The sequence below is a fragment of the Acinonyx jubatus genome, chromosome A1 (genome assembly GCF_027475565.1).
Source record: "Acinonyx jubatus isolate Ajub_Pintada_27869175 chromosome A1, VMU_Ajub_asm_v1.0, whole genome shotgun sequence".
NCBI lineage: Eukaryota > Metazoa > Chordata > Mammalia > Carnivora > Felidae > Acinonyx > Acinonyx jubatus.
In genome coordinates this window covers 107,278,853-107,293,809 of record NC_069380.1, presented here as the reverse complement: position 1 = coordinate 107,293,809, position 14,957 = coordinate 107,278,853, and the positions used below count along the sequence as shown (strand labels likewise).

At 36.4% G+C, this 14,957-nt stretch overlaps 1 protein-coding gene across 8 annotated transcripts in view; it reads left to right on the top strand.

Annotated features, from left to right (window-relative positions):
* RAPGEF6 (Rap guanine nucleotide exchange factor 6) overlaps window positions 1-14,957 on the top strand; it is a 188,009-nt gene that overhangs the window by 19,089 nt on the left and 153,963 nt on the right. For 5 of the 8 annotated variants that reach the window (XM_015067414.3, XM_015067412.3, XM_015067413.3 and 2 more), the window contains exons 3-4: window positions 1,634-1,690; window positions 5,999-6,082. The exons of 1 other annotated variant lie outside the window; for it this stretch is intronic. In XM_015067414.3, the coding sequence (XP_014922900.1) occupies window positions 1,634-1,690; window positions 5,999-6,082 (141 nt within the window). Of the gene's footprint in view, window positions 1-1,633; window positions 1,691-4,488; window positions 4,614-4,974; window positions 5,068-5,998; window positions 6,083-14,957 lie in introns of those variants that run through there. 2 more of the 8 variants (XM_053220576.1, XM_053220563.1) reach the window with 2 other exon arrangements.

Genomic DNA, 14,957 nt, shown 5'->3' with positions numbered 1-14,957 from the left:
TGTAGTGTATGAAAGTGGACAGATCAGGACTCTCGACTTGGTATGAGCCCCTGTGAACAGGACCCATAAACTTTCTGAACCTTATTTTCCTACTCTGTAAAATAAATTTTCTGTCCTGCTACCTTATGTCGTTATATTTATAAAAACACTTTTGAGTTTTGCAAAGCACTTAACTTCACATATCAAAATTTAGAGTGTGTTTTCCTTCCATGACCAGCTTATCCATTACTTTTTCTGATCATTCTTTAAGTTTCTGTTTAAGGGCCAGATTAGATTGCTAAAATATAATTGTTAGAGTTTATTTTCTTTCTTTCTTTCTTTCTTTCTTTCTTTCTTTCTTTCTTTCTTTCTTTCTTTTCTTTTCTTTTCTTTTCTTTTCTTTTCTTTTCTTTCTCTCTTTTTCTCTCTTTCTCTCTTTCTCTCTCTCTTTCTGTGTCTCTCTCTCTCTCCCTCTCTCCCTTTCTCCCTTTCTCCCTTTCTCTCTTTACTGTTTATTTATTTTGAGACAGATTGAGAGACCGAGTGTAAGGGGGGGAAGGAGCAGAGAGAGAGAGAATCCCAAGGAGACTCCACACTGTTAGTGCAGAGCCCGAGATCTAATCCCAAGGAGCCTCTACACTGTTAGTGCAGAGCCCGAGATGTCACAGACTGAGATCATGACCTGAGGGGAAGTCAACCATGACCTGAGCTGACGCTTAACCAACTGAGCCACCCAGGTGCCCCTGGGTTTATTATTGTCTATTTTATGTATAACGTAATTCAGATGTCAGCATATGTATGGAAGAAGCGTGCTGAAAACTAGAGCATTTAGTAACACTAAAAGCATTTTTAATGAATTTTTGTAATGTTTATGTATTCAACAGACTTTGTGTGTATGCTTCTGCCAGTAATTTCTTTTATTTTTATTTTTAAGATAGAGCATGAAGGGGTGAGAGGGGGGCAGATAGAAAGAGAGAATGTCAGGCTTGGAGCCCAGTGCAGGGGGTTTGATCCCATGACCCTGACCTGAGCCAAAATTAAGAGTGAGACACTCAACCGACTGACCCACCCAGGCGCCCCTCTACCAGTAATTTCTTTCTTTCTTTTAATTTTTTTTAATGTTTATTTATTTTTGAGAGAGAGAGGGAGAGGCAGAGTGTGAGCATGGCAGGAACAGAGAGAGAGTGAGACACAGAATCTGAAGCTGGCTCCAGGCTCTGAACTGTCTGCACAGAGTCCAACGTGAGGCTCGAACTCACGAGCTCTGAGATCATGACCCGAGCTGTAGTTGGACGCTTAACTGACTGAGCCACCCAGGTGCCCCACTTCTACCAGTAATTTCTTAACATGATTCAGTAGTGAATCAGACAAATGTGTATTTTTCCATAATAGAAAAGGAAAATTATGCAGTGTGAATTGGCAGGTTATAGAATATACATAAGAGATTTTATTTGTTGCCACTTAATATTATCCAATGGATGTTTTCGAAAATACTGCATTTGATGTCCCTATTTCTAAATTCTTGTAGTTGAGTGAAGAAGTTAGTGGTAGATACGATCATTGTCTACTGAAGTATACAATTATAACACTATTTTTAAAACAAAATTGAAGATAAAATAGTTTTAAATTTTTGACTTTTTTTTTAATATGTTAGATTAATGTCTGCAAGAGCACGCTATGAGAGATACAGTGGCAATCAAATTCTTTTTTGGTAAGTATTTTCTTAACTAACTTAAACTAATAGCTTTAATGTTTAAATTTTGACTTTTAGCATTGAAATTCATTTGATTTGGAAGGAATTTACAGCAGATTGTAATATATTCATACACTGAAATAGAAGGTGCATGAAATGTTTACTTACAGTGCAGTGAAATTTAATAAATACATATAATATTATGTATTAATAACTAATATGCAACTGAACATAGAGAACATATCTGCTCTCCCGAGGCTCTAGTCAGCTCTCTTAGAAAGGTAATCCATTTCTGACTTATAGCACCATAAATTAGTTTTACCTCTTTTTGAAGTCCACTTAGATAAAAATATTTGGGTCAGGCTTTTTTTACTTGACACATGTCTAAGATTTTTCCATGTTTTTACTTTAGTCTTTTTGCACTGCTTTGCACCCTGTGTGAAAATAACACAATTCGTTTATCCTGTCCACTGTTGATAGATATTAGGGTTGTTTCCAGTTTTTTCCTTTTGTAGATAGTAAGGTTTGTATGAGCATTTTGTTCATGTCTTTTTGTGCTTTTATATACTCATTCCTGAACATTTGAGGGCATATTCTTAGGAATAGAATTATAGGAAATGTGTGTGACCAAATTTAGGAGAATCTGACATTAGAATCTGACTCACATACTTCATTTTATTATCTCATTATGATTTTATTTTACATTTCCATGCTTATTAATAATGAATGATTTTCATGTTTTTGTAGGCTATTTTGATAGCCCTTTTATGAAACCTGATTTGAATTTTTAACTATTTTTTAATTGGGTTTTCTGTAGTTTTTCTGTCAATTAGTAGAAATTGTTTATAAATTCCATATCCTTGTCCCTTGTTGGGATACTTCTATGTCTTGGATCTTCTCCTACTCTGTGGCTTGCCTTTTCACTTTGCTAAAGGCATCTTTTGAAGAGTAGAAATTTCTGACTAATTTTTCTAATTCTGGCTAGTTTTTCTCTTGTGATTAATGCTTTTCATGTCCTATTTAAAAAAGTCTTTCCCGTTCTCAAGATGATGAAACTATTTGTACCTGTTTTCCTTCTAAAAATTTTGGCAGTGGTGAGTTCTTTTATTATATAGATTCACCAGCTATTTTGAGATAGTATTGACTTTAATGTTTCATTACCAGCACATTACATTTACCATTTTTAAAGCATTAAACTGGATTCATAGGAATTTTAATAGCTATTTTCATCCATCTGTTGATCCATTTATTATTAAATGTTTTTCTGCTACGCTTTATGCTTACCTTGGTGTAGAATGGTGCAAAGACACAGTGTTTTTATTGAGTTTATTGTTTAGTCAAGTAGAGAAAATTAATTAAAAGTTACACATATTTAAGTGCTATCAAAAAAAGAAAAGTATAGATAAATAGATCAGTGGAAGAGAATTGAGAGGCCAGAAGTAAACCCTTGTAATTATGAACAGTTTGTTTTTAATGGCCTCCAAGTAAGATCTTTGCATATTGTGGCTATAATATGAGGATTAAAAAGGAACCAACCACCAGTGTACAATTTATGATGAAGATGTTAAAGCATTTCAAGGAGGTCAGCATAGTTTTTTCAGGAAATAATGCTGTGTTGAGTATTTATTTGCAAAAAGTTAATTTAGACCCTTACCTTACACTATACAAAATTAACACAAAAAATTAATGAGATGTCACTCGTACAGAGCTATTTGAATAGCTACATTAAAAAACGTAGACAGTACCAAGTGTTGGCACTGATATAGTAACACCTGGAATCCTCATATGTTAGTGGTATGGATGTTAAATGGTATAGCCATTGCAGAAAATAGTTTGACAGTTTCCCAGAAAGTCATACAGTTTTACCACTTGTCCCAGTAATTCTACTTTTACTTATTTATGCTAGAGAAATAAAAACACGTGCATACAAAGACTGTACACAGATGTTCTTAGTAGTACTATTTGTATTTCCAGCTTAAAACTGGAAACAATCAAAATGTATCATGAATGGATAAATAAAATGTCATGTATCTGTATAATGGAATACTATTTGGCAATAAAAAAGGAATAAAGGCAACATGGATTTATAATGCAGCATGGATAAACCTCAAAAACATGCTAAGTGGAAGAAGCAAGACAGAACCTCCACATATTACATGATTCCATTTATATGAACTGTCCAGGAAAGGCAAATCTATGCAGAGAGCATACTATTGGTTAGGAAACAGGAGTGTTCTAAAACCGGATTGCGGTGATCTTTGCACATTTGTTTTAGTTTATTTGCAAATTGAGTCATGCTCTTCAAATGGGCGAATTTATGGTATTTAAATTTTGCCTTAGTAGAACTTTTATTTTTTAAGTTTATTTATTTTGAGAGAGAGAGACAGAGACCGAGTTGGGGAGGGGCAGAGAGAGGGAGAGGTAGAATCCAAAGCAGCCTCTGTGCTATCAGCCCAGAGGCCGACTCTGGGCTTGAGCTCACAACCCGTGAGGTCTTGACCTGAGGCCAAGATCAAAAGTCACATGCCACCCAGGCACCACAGCACTATTTAAAAAATATGAAGAATTATACAACTCTGTATCTGGTTAATAATAAGATAACTTGCAAAGAATGTGGAAGTTAACTGAAGAATTTAAATTCAGAGGTTGGTAAAGGCAGAGAAAAGAGTGTGTAGCTGATCTTAAGCAACATGGTAGAAAAAGTGAAAGTAAATCAGTGTGTGCAAGCACCTTGATGAAAGAAGAGGAAACAGCAAGAGAAGATTCTGGAGAATCAGGTGGAGGCCATCTGAAGCGTATTTTGGTCTTTATCTTAGGAGCATCTGAAGCCTTTGAAGATAGAAGATCTGACAACATTAAGTATGCCTTCCTTCCTTGGACTGGTTCATTCTTTGATTCCTTTGTTTGCCCAGAGGAAGGAGATAGACTGGCCGACACTAAAGTATTTTACTTTGCTTGGGTTTACTTGTCCAAATGCATTACCACACCATGCTCTGAGTGTGAAATTTTTTGTAAGGTCTAAACAGTTTCTTATTCATGGGTTGACATGGTTCTCTTTGTGGTAGGAGTGAAATTCAGGATTTTCTGCATTTATAATAGAATTAATTGATAACTTTATGACCACTTTAGCTAAGTGAGATAAAAATTGGAGGCTTGTGGTGGCATCCAATTATAACTTAGTTCTGTCTTAATTTTGGGCAGATTGTTTTTTGATTTTATTCTTTCTTGACTTTGTAAGTCCTCTTTCACAAGAGTAAGGAAGTAGAATTTTAAGCAAGGAACCTTAACTAGGAAATTTGCAGCCATCTACATTTTCCCTCAATGAAGATTTGAAGAAATTAAAAAGAATTTTGAAGTGTCTCCTGGAAAGTTGACAAGAATTTTCCCTTCTCATGGTGAGCATTAGGATTGACATAGAAAGCTTACCCTGAGTGCTGTGTGGAATGTTTTGGAAGCCTAGGTTTCTGGATGGAGAAGAGCAGTGTTCACTGAGGACAGAGAATACTACAAAAAATAGAAGCTTGAAGGAAATAATAGGTAGATTTTGTTGAGTTGGAGTTCTCTGTTAGACATTCAAGTTTACATGTCAAGTAGATAGCTAGATAAATAGTTCTCCATGTCAGAGGAAAGATTTGTTTTACAGATACTAAAATTTCCTACAGATTGGAATTAATTAAAACCTTAGGTATGGTAAATAAAGATATTTGAGAGGACAGAAAGATAAGTTTATACACTAAGATCTAACAAGATGCTGGGTTTCCATTAGAGATTTAACTAAAATGTTGAGAGACTTGAGTCATCTGGTATTCTTTTATCCCTGAAACACATATAAAAGGTATTTTGTTTGTGTATGTCAGAATAAAATTTAAAAGAAATAAATAGATTATGGTTCACTTTTTAGTTGAGTGAAGATACAATATTGATGAAGTGGTCAATTCCAAATATTGTCTCTAATATACATAAGTTATTAGTATAGGATTTTATGATATGCATGTGTAGTACAGAATTTTAAGTTTTCATATTCATCAAATGTTATCCACTACACAAAATTGGAAAATGTGATGCTAATGATCAAATTAATAAGATTGAGCTAGTAAACATATTCTTCTGAAGTCTGTATCTTAAGATAGTGATTACACTTTTTCCCACGTGAACATAGTCTTAGAAGTTGGTACATTTTTTAGCAACAGGCACTATTTCCCAAAATTCCATTAATTTTTAATTTGTGATATTAGAATATATTTCATGTTAGGTATTTTGTATTGAATCCATGTAACAGGTGAAATGTGTATGTTTACTTACTCATTAACTTACTTACTTGAACAGTTCAGAAACTGTTGCCCGATGTTGGTATATCCTGCTTTCTGGATCTGTGCTTATGAAAGACTCCATGGTCTTGCCTCCTTGCAGGTATGTTTACATTTGCTGCTTAGAATATATGGCAGGCAACGTTAACATTACAGCTTTTTATCTCTCATGTTAAACTGTTTTATGTAGGATGTGTAATTTTTCTAAGTAGGTGATGTATCTTATAAATGTGTTTACTTGCTGGTTCTGTAGGAAATAGTAGCAAGCAACCTGTATTTCTTATTTCTGAGGGTGTACTCTTTATGTCTTGACATCGTATCTTCACTTTGATTTGATCTTTAGTTTTATATGGAATTTGTTTGATTTATCTGATGGGTTTGGATTTGTTGCTAATATTAATGGTTACAGGGAGGGTGATACCTGTTAATAGCTAAGAAAATGGTTTTTAGAGTCAGGCAAACTAGGTTAAAGTCCTGATTTATCATTTACTATTTATATGATTTTGTACATATTTTAGTTTCCTTGTCTGTAAAGTGAATATAATAATAGCACCTACTTTAAGTGTCTCTTTGAGGTTTTTAGCAAGCTCTGCTACTCAGAGTTCTGAACAGAAGTCTGTAAACATTGACCTCCAGAGCCAGACTGCTTGAGTTCATGTCTGTGTTCTACTATTTCTTGGGCAAATTATGTAATCACTCACCATTTGTAAAATGGGGACAATACTAGAACCTATTTCGTAGGTTACTTTTGAGGAATAAATGACTTAATATATATAAAGCTCTTAGGCTAGTGCCTGGCTTTTATAAATCATTGTTAATTATCATCATCATAATTAATAGGTAAAAGAAGAGAAAGGTGGTTGGAAAAATGGTCACACGGGGTGTTCTTCTAGAATTTGTTCTGTTAGTTCTTAAGATTTGGGGGCTTCATATTAAAATTTGGTGACATTAGGGCACCTGGGTGGCTCCTGTGTCGAGCACCAGGTCGGGCCCTGCTCTGAGTGTGGAGCCTGCTTGAGATTCTCAACCTCTCTCTCCTGCTCATGCGCTCTCTCTTAAAATAATTGGTGGCATAAAAATGTAATTTTTTAGTGACTTTTTTCCAATAATGTTTAGAAGAGAGTTTTAGACTTTTGAGGTAAGACTTTTAATTGTAGCTGTTAGTTACAAAACTGTTAAATTTAAATATCAAGGTATAGTCTATTTGATAGATGCTATGAATCATTTGATTTTTTTTTTTTTAACATTTATTTATTTTTGAGACAGAGCATGAGTGGGGGAGGGGCACAGAGATTGGGAGGGAGACACAGAATCTGAAACAGTCTCCAGGCTCTGAGTTGTCAGCACAAAGCCTGACGTGGGCTCAAACTCACGGAGTGCGAGATCATGACCTGAGCTGAAGTCGGATGCTTAACCAACTGAGCCACCTAGGCACTCCAGTGATTTTTGATGCCACTTTTAAATTCCTGTCTTGGAGTCCTGAAACTTTACATTGTTGCCTTTTGATTTAATGAAGTCTGTGCTTCTTGAACCAGTAGAACCAATAGAATAAAACAAAGCATCTGCTATTTTAACAAAATGCAGAGTCGTTCTTGGTTATTTAAGCCTTTTGGCTATTGTTTCTTTTTCCCTGTGTTTCTGAGATTCACATTAATGAATTTGTAATGAGTTAGCCACTGAAACAGGATAAGCTGGAATGATAGAGATTACAGTTAAGTTTTTGGAATATTAGTATTGTTCTTTTAAATATTTCCTCCCTTTGTCTGCTGTGATGAATGGTCAAGAATTTGTTAAGACTTTCTGTAGCCATTAATCAGCCACAATAACTCACCGTTATTTATATCAAGACAAGGAAGTATGGGGTGCCTAGGTGGCTCTGTTGGTTAAGCAGTTAATCGTTCAACTTTTGATATTGGCTCAGGTCATGATCTCGTTTTGTGAGATCAATCCCCACATCAGTATTCTTTCTCTACTTCTCTTTCTCTGCCTCTTCCCTGAGCAAACGTGTACTCTTTCCTTCTCAAAAAAAAAAAAAATAAAAATAAACATTAAAAAAAGACAACAAAGCTTAATTTTTTAATAATAGAAATGGGGATGCCTGGGTGGCTCAGTCAGTTAAGTGTCCAACTCTTGGTTTAGGCTCAGGTCATGATCTCAAGTTTCATGAGTTTGAGTTCTGCACTGGCAGCATGGAGCCTGCTTGGGATTGTCTCTTTCTCCCTCTCTCTCTGCCCCTTCCCTGCTCTTGTGCTCTCTCTCTCTCTCAAAAATAAACACTAAAAAAATAATAAGTGACAGAAATGTGCGACATTTAAACAACAAACTCATGGTACATTAATCTAACCATCATGAACTTCACAATAAACATTATAGAAGTTTCTTTAATCATTTAAAGGACAGTTCTGGGGACACCTGGCTTGCTCATTTAATAGAGCATGCAGCTCTTGATCTCAGGGTCATGAGTTCGAGCCCCATATTAGGTGTAGAAATTACTTAGAAAAATAAAATTTAAAAAAATAAACATTTCCGGGTAGGGGATGCACATTTTTCATTTGACACATATTTTTTTTTTTTAGGTTTTTTTTTAAAGCTTTATTTATTTTGAGAGGTGGGGGAGGAGAGGATCCCAAGCAGGCTCCACACTGTCAGTGCAGAGCCCATTGCAGGGTTTGAACCCATGAACTGTGAAATCATGACCTGAGCCTAAATGAAGAGTTGGATGCTTAACTTACTGAGCCACTGAGACGCCCCTGACACATATTTGTAATAGGTCATTGTAGGGTGGTTGTTAGACTTAATAATCAGTGCAGATAAATTTAGAACATGCTTAGCATATATGAAGTATTAAGTAATTTTTGGCTTCTCAATATTATTATAGCATAGTAACATTGGGATATAGTTATTATGACACCAACAGAATATGAACACTGCTTAGTATACGAAGAATGATAGTAGTATTTTAGTTCATAAAAGTATAGCTTATTCTATTAAAAATATTTGATATTCCCTGCATTAGTCAGGAGACAGAAACCACACAGTAATTCGAACATGGACAGTTTAATTTAAGAGATTAGGCACTAAGAAGGGTAAAGGAGCTAAGGGAGAGTACCCAAGTAAAGAACAAATTTGGCAGGGGGGCCCTCTCCCCATGTTTTCAGATTTTGTTGAAAGTATGTTAGTTGTAGCCCCAGTAGGTAGTAGAGAACTTCACTGGGTTGCCTGTGCCAGACCTCGTCCTCAGTCATAGGGTCAGGGCTGGCAGGAAGGGAACTGCTGACCCGGACTGACCAGAGAACTTCCCCTCCCCCTGCTAGGGTGTGGTTGGGCCCCGAGGCTGGGGACAGGACCTCCTTTGCCTTGACACACGCACACACTGGTGCACTTCTCCCTTCCCTTCCCCTTGAGAAAGACAATTTTTCTATTGCATTGTTCTTCTGCTAGCACCCTCTACTGACAAAGCTTTAGCATTTTCAGCTGGCAGAAGGATAGCGTTAACTGAATCTAGATCCTTTATTGGAAAGTAGATTTGAAACAGCATGAATGTATTTCCAGTTGAAAGGCAGTGGATAACTGGCACAGTCCACTCTGAATTCCTTAGCTTCTACATGGATGCTTCTAAACAAATTTGAACTCCCATCCAACAACAAAACAACTCTGTTGTCACCTTAAAAGATACAGCTGTCTTTTGCACCAGTGAAGAATTTCTTACTTCGTCCCTAAAATAAGGAATTGCACAGTCCTAACAATCATTACTGGTTATATTAATTATATAGTGCATCACAGTGCTTTTGAAAATTCTGTTAACCAAAGACTAAAGTTCGCTTCCACCAAACTATACTTAAAATAAGGGAAACAGAGGGAAGAAGAAAATGGTTAACATTTACATAAATACAGACATAAATGCAATAAAGAAAGGAAAAAAATATCCTATATTTCTTATTTCTGTGATTGGTCACATGGCTGTAATTGGTACCTCTGGCTTCCTTCTTTAGCTACCCATTCAGTACTTCTGCCCTAAGCCAGACGTTCGTCCGTTCTGCATCCTTTACCTGATGATGTTAACAAAATCTTCATTTCTGACGGGTCCTTAAATGTCCTGCTCTGTTGTGTTGGTGGTGGTAGTTTTCCATAAACTTTGAATAGTGGACATGGCAGTACAAGGAGCCTAAGGGAATCCCCCCATTTTGTGCAGCAACTCAGTTTGTGCTTGTGATTGTGATCAATTACTCAGGCCTTTAGAGTAACCCCTTCCCCTGCCTGTTGGTTCATTGGCCAGGTGAAAGTATCTAATTCAGTGGAACCATTGTGTTTCCTCATAGAAGCAATCTTCTTTTGGGCACTAGGACTCAAAACCAGAACAAAGTTTTTTGGATGGGCAGCAAAAATTCTGAATGAGTTACTAGGTGTAGTAGTGAGAAGAGCCGCTATTACTTCCATGCCTTGAATATCAGATCTGTGTATTCGGGTTATTGGGGGAGACAGAAACCCTTGCTGTACATAGGCTGTTGCAAAATGAGTGCCTTGATCAAAAATAGTGTTGTCTAGAGTGCCAGGATGGTAGAGCAGGCATTTTGTGAGCCCATGGATAGTGGTGCTGGCAGAAGCATTATGGATGTAGAAGGTAGATCATTTCCAGAATATGTGTTTATTCCAATGAGGACAAATACCTGCCTCTTCCATGACAGAAAAAGTTCACTGTAAATAATCTGGCCCTAGGTGGCTGGCTGGTCCCCATAAGGAGACTTTCTGTTAATCTCTCGTGTTGGCAGATTAGGTTCCTAGCAATAGCATTAGCAGTTAAACCCTGCATATTCTCCATCTCTGCCACCATGGCCACTTTATTCATGGGCCCATTGAACAAGCACTGGTGTAGCTGAGGGAAGAGTTTGGTTGACTTCCACAGAGCGTGGCATTTTAGTCACCTCATTATTAAAGCCTCCTTCACGGTGGATGCCTTTCAGGCATTCATATGAGATACAGATATATTGAAAGTCCTTCTACATACCACTTCCCAGACTTTTTGTTACCAATCTTCCTTTCAATCCTATTCGTTCCTGGTCCCTAACCTTTCAGCCATACCATTAGTAACTTCCCTTGAATCTCTTTTGATCAATAATTCCGGCCATCTCTAAATCCAGAAAAAAGGACAACTAAATGTATTGCTTGTAATTCTATTCCCTGGGTCAATTTTCCTTTACCATCTTCCTTGGGGGTTATGTCTGAGTGACCTCTTGGCTGTCCACTTTTGGGTGCAGACCCATTGATAAAACAGGCTCACAGTTTTTCTTCTTCTGTCAGCTGGTCATAAGGAATTTCTTAGGTAGCCATAAGCATAGATTGAGGTAGAGGAGGCACTGCAATAGGAGTTGATGTTGGAGTCTGATCTACCTACCAGCTCTTGGGTAAATTCAGTTTCTTATTTTCCATAATAGATGGCTACTGCCCTGCCTGGCACTTGTGGCTAACTATGCAGTTCATTATAGGAAGTTCAGGCAGCATTGTCATCTGATGTCCTGTGGTTAGTCATTCAGCGTCTGCTAAGGCCCAGTAGCAAGCCAGAGCTTGTTTCTCAAAAGGATAATAGTTATTTGCAGAGGAGATCATAAGTGTTTCAGAAATTGTAGACATCTGCACTATCATTCTCATATTAGTGCTTGGGAGAGTTTCTGTAGAGCATCTGTGTTTGCCATGGACCCTATACGTACCATTAGATGTGCAGGTTCATAAGACTGCAATGGTTCAGTGGCTTATCCTCCATTTTGAATTTGCTTACAGCCTTGTGGGTGACGCTGAAAATGGGTCAAAGTAGCACACTCAGTATATGTTACCTCTAGAATCAAAAAACCAACCAAGCATTGTGCCTTCTCTCTCTCTCTCTCTCTTTTTTTTTTTTTTTTTATTTGGTTGATGACATGAGATAGAGCAAGTTGTGTTTCACCTTGGAAGGGAAATTTTGTGTCCCAAATTATGGAATTCTCAGAAACTTCACTGAGGGCAGGACATTCGAAATTTTATATGTATTTTAAATCAGTGTTTTTTTACAATTTACTATGAACTAAGTATATAAGTAAAAAATCAAGTCTGAAATGTAAATGTCTTCTGAAATGAATTTAGTCTCTTTCTGGAATTGAGTTCACTTTATAGTTGCTACAGTAAAATCTGTAAGCTCAAGAAAGCCAGGACTGGGGCAATTGAGTGGCTTAGTCGGTTGGGTGTCCCACTTCGGCTCAGGTCATGATCTCATGGTTCATAGGTTCAAGCCCCACATCAGGCTCAGAGCCTGGAGCCTGCTTCAGCTTCTGTGTCTCCCTCTCTCTCTGCCCCTCCCCCACTCATGTGCACGCATGCGTGCACGCTGTCTCTCCCTCTCTCAAATATAAATAAACATTAAAAAAATTTTAAAAAAAAAGCAAGGACTTTATTATGTGTGATTTTTAAATAAAATTTAATGTGTGTATTTATTCATTCAAACATTAATTTATGGTGCAAATAAGTATTGTCATCTCTCTATAAGACTCTACCCTTAAGACAAAATACTGATTTACTTTGGTTTGGGATGACTCTTTTGTTTGAAAAGGGTCTGTTTGGCCTGTAAAGGAAACTTTCTTGGGGAAACAGTTGTGGCAATGGATTCTACAGATCAGCAGGATTAGTTAGGCTTAGAAGAAGGGAACCAACATTGAAGTCAGAGAATATCTCCAGTAGTAGGGCATTAATTCATATAGCAAACATTTAGTGCCTACATGTGTCAGGCACACTGCTAGTCTTGGGTTGGTAAAGTTATCACCTGTAAATAGCATTGTAAATAGTAATGTTCTTTTTTTAAAGACACACTTTTAAGATAGTTTTTTGAAGTAAATTTGTACCATTCAAAAGTGAAAACAGTAGAACAAGAGGTGTTTTAAATATTATTATTCCCACTTTTAGTGTCCTCCACACCATTTAACCCATTTACATAGATAACTAACTACATTTATTAAAATCTTCGTGGGTTTTTTTTTTTTTAAATACATATGTAAGAAATTCTTTGTTTTTTTTTTTTTTTTCTATTTCTGACCTAATAGGAACCTAATGTGCATTTCAGGGAGTTACTGTAATTTCTTGAACATTTGCCTATTTACTACCCAGAACAAGAATTTGAACATTGTCAGCACCCTAGAAGCAGCCTGCAGTCTCTCCTCAAATCAACTTTCCTACTCCCCCCACCACCCAAAGTTACTATTTTTTGAGGTTTTAATTAGTCTGAGGTATCTGTGGAGTTTTAGCCTGACGATACATATACCTAAACACCGTAGTTTGGTTTTTGTTTACTTTTGAACTTGGTGTTAATGTAATCATACAATATTCTTTGGTGTATGGCTTCTTTGAGCCAGTGTTGTTTATGAGATGCATCTATGTAGTTAGAGTTAATTCATTTTTCTTAATTAGCATTACATTTTATAGTTGAGGGCTGTTACTAGGAAAGCAGCTGTGAACATTCTTGTACATTAGATGCACATGGGCATGAATTTATGTAGGGTACACCTCACAGAGAATTGATGGCTCACAGGATGTGCCTATGTTCATATGAACAACAAATACATACTGTTGATTACAAGTTGTATTCCAAAGCGAATGTACTAATTTACACACTCTCACCAGCATTGTGTGAGAATTTCTGTTCCACATCCTCACCAACATTTGGTATTGTCGAGCTTTTTATTTATTTTTTATCCTGATACATTTCAGTTACTCTGTTGAATTTATATACTTCATTATAGTTTTGATTTGCATGTTACTGATTGCTAATGAGTACATTTTTATTTGAATAATCTTTTTTTCAAGCGCATCTTCAAATCCATTGCGCATTTTTGTAATGCATTGTCTTTTTGTTCCTGAGATGTAGAAGTTCTCTTTATATCCTGAATAAGCATCTTTGCTTGGTTATTTTTGTTGGAAAATATTTTCCTTGTGTCTTGTATTGTTCATTCTCTTAGCAGTGTCTTTGGATGAATGAAAGTTCTTAACTCTAATACAGAGCAATTCAGTCTTTTTCTTTTTGTCTTCTTTGCTTAAGAAATATTTATGGTACCTGCAGTCATGAAGATATTTTCCTTTATTATTTTCTAGCACTTTCTTGTTTTCCTTCTACATTTACGTCTATAATCTACTTAAAATGGATTTTTTTTTAATGTTTATTTATTTATTTTGAGAGAGCATGGCCAGAGGAGGGGCAGAGAGAGGGGGAGAGAATCCCAAGCAGTCTCCACACTGTCAGTGCAGAGCCCGTTGCTGGCTTGATCCCAGGAACTGTGAGATCATAACCTGAAACAAAATCAAGAGTTGGGTGCTTAACTGACTAAGCCACCCAGGTCCCCTGCTTAGAGTGGATTTTTGAGTATGATAATGTTGCATGGTTTTCCATATGGATTCCTATGTATCCTTTTCCCATTCTTGTTGAATGCCACATTTTTTTTTTTTTTAAATAAACATATCCACAGATGTGCCTGTTTCTGGGCTTCTAATCTCTTCCATTCGATTTTGTTCATACCTGCTTGAATACCACACTGTTGTAATTACTATAGCTTTATAATGTGTCTTGAAGTTTAATAGAGAAATTATTTATGAGAAACTGCTAAACTCCATTCCATAGCAGTTGTACCATTTTAAAATCCCACTGGCAGTGTATAAGAGTTCTGTTTCTCTTTCTACATAGTCACAAACGTGATTGTCAGTCTTATAGTTTAGCTATTCTAGTCACTGTGAAGTGGTTTTAATTTTAATTTTCCTGCTTGGTGATACTGAGCACTTTTTCTTGTGCTTACTGGTTGTGGCTTCCTCTATATTCTTTTGTGAACTTCCTATTAAATTTTTTTTTCCCGTTTCAAAGCTGAGCTGTTTGTCTTTATTATTTTGTAGGAATCTTTAATACATTCATGCTGCAAGGTGACAGGTTTTACACACATTTTATCTCATTTGGTCGCTTGCGTTTTTATTTT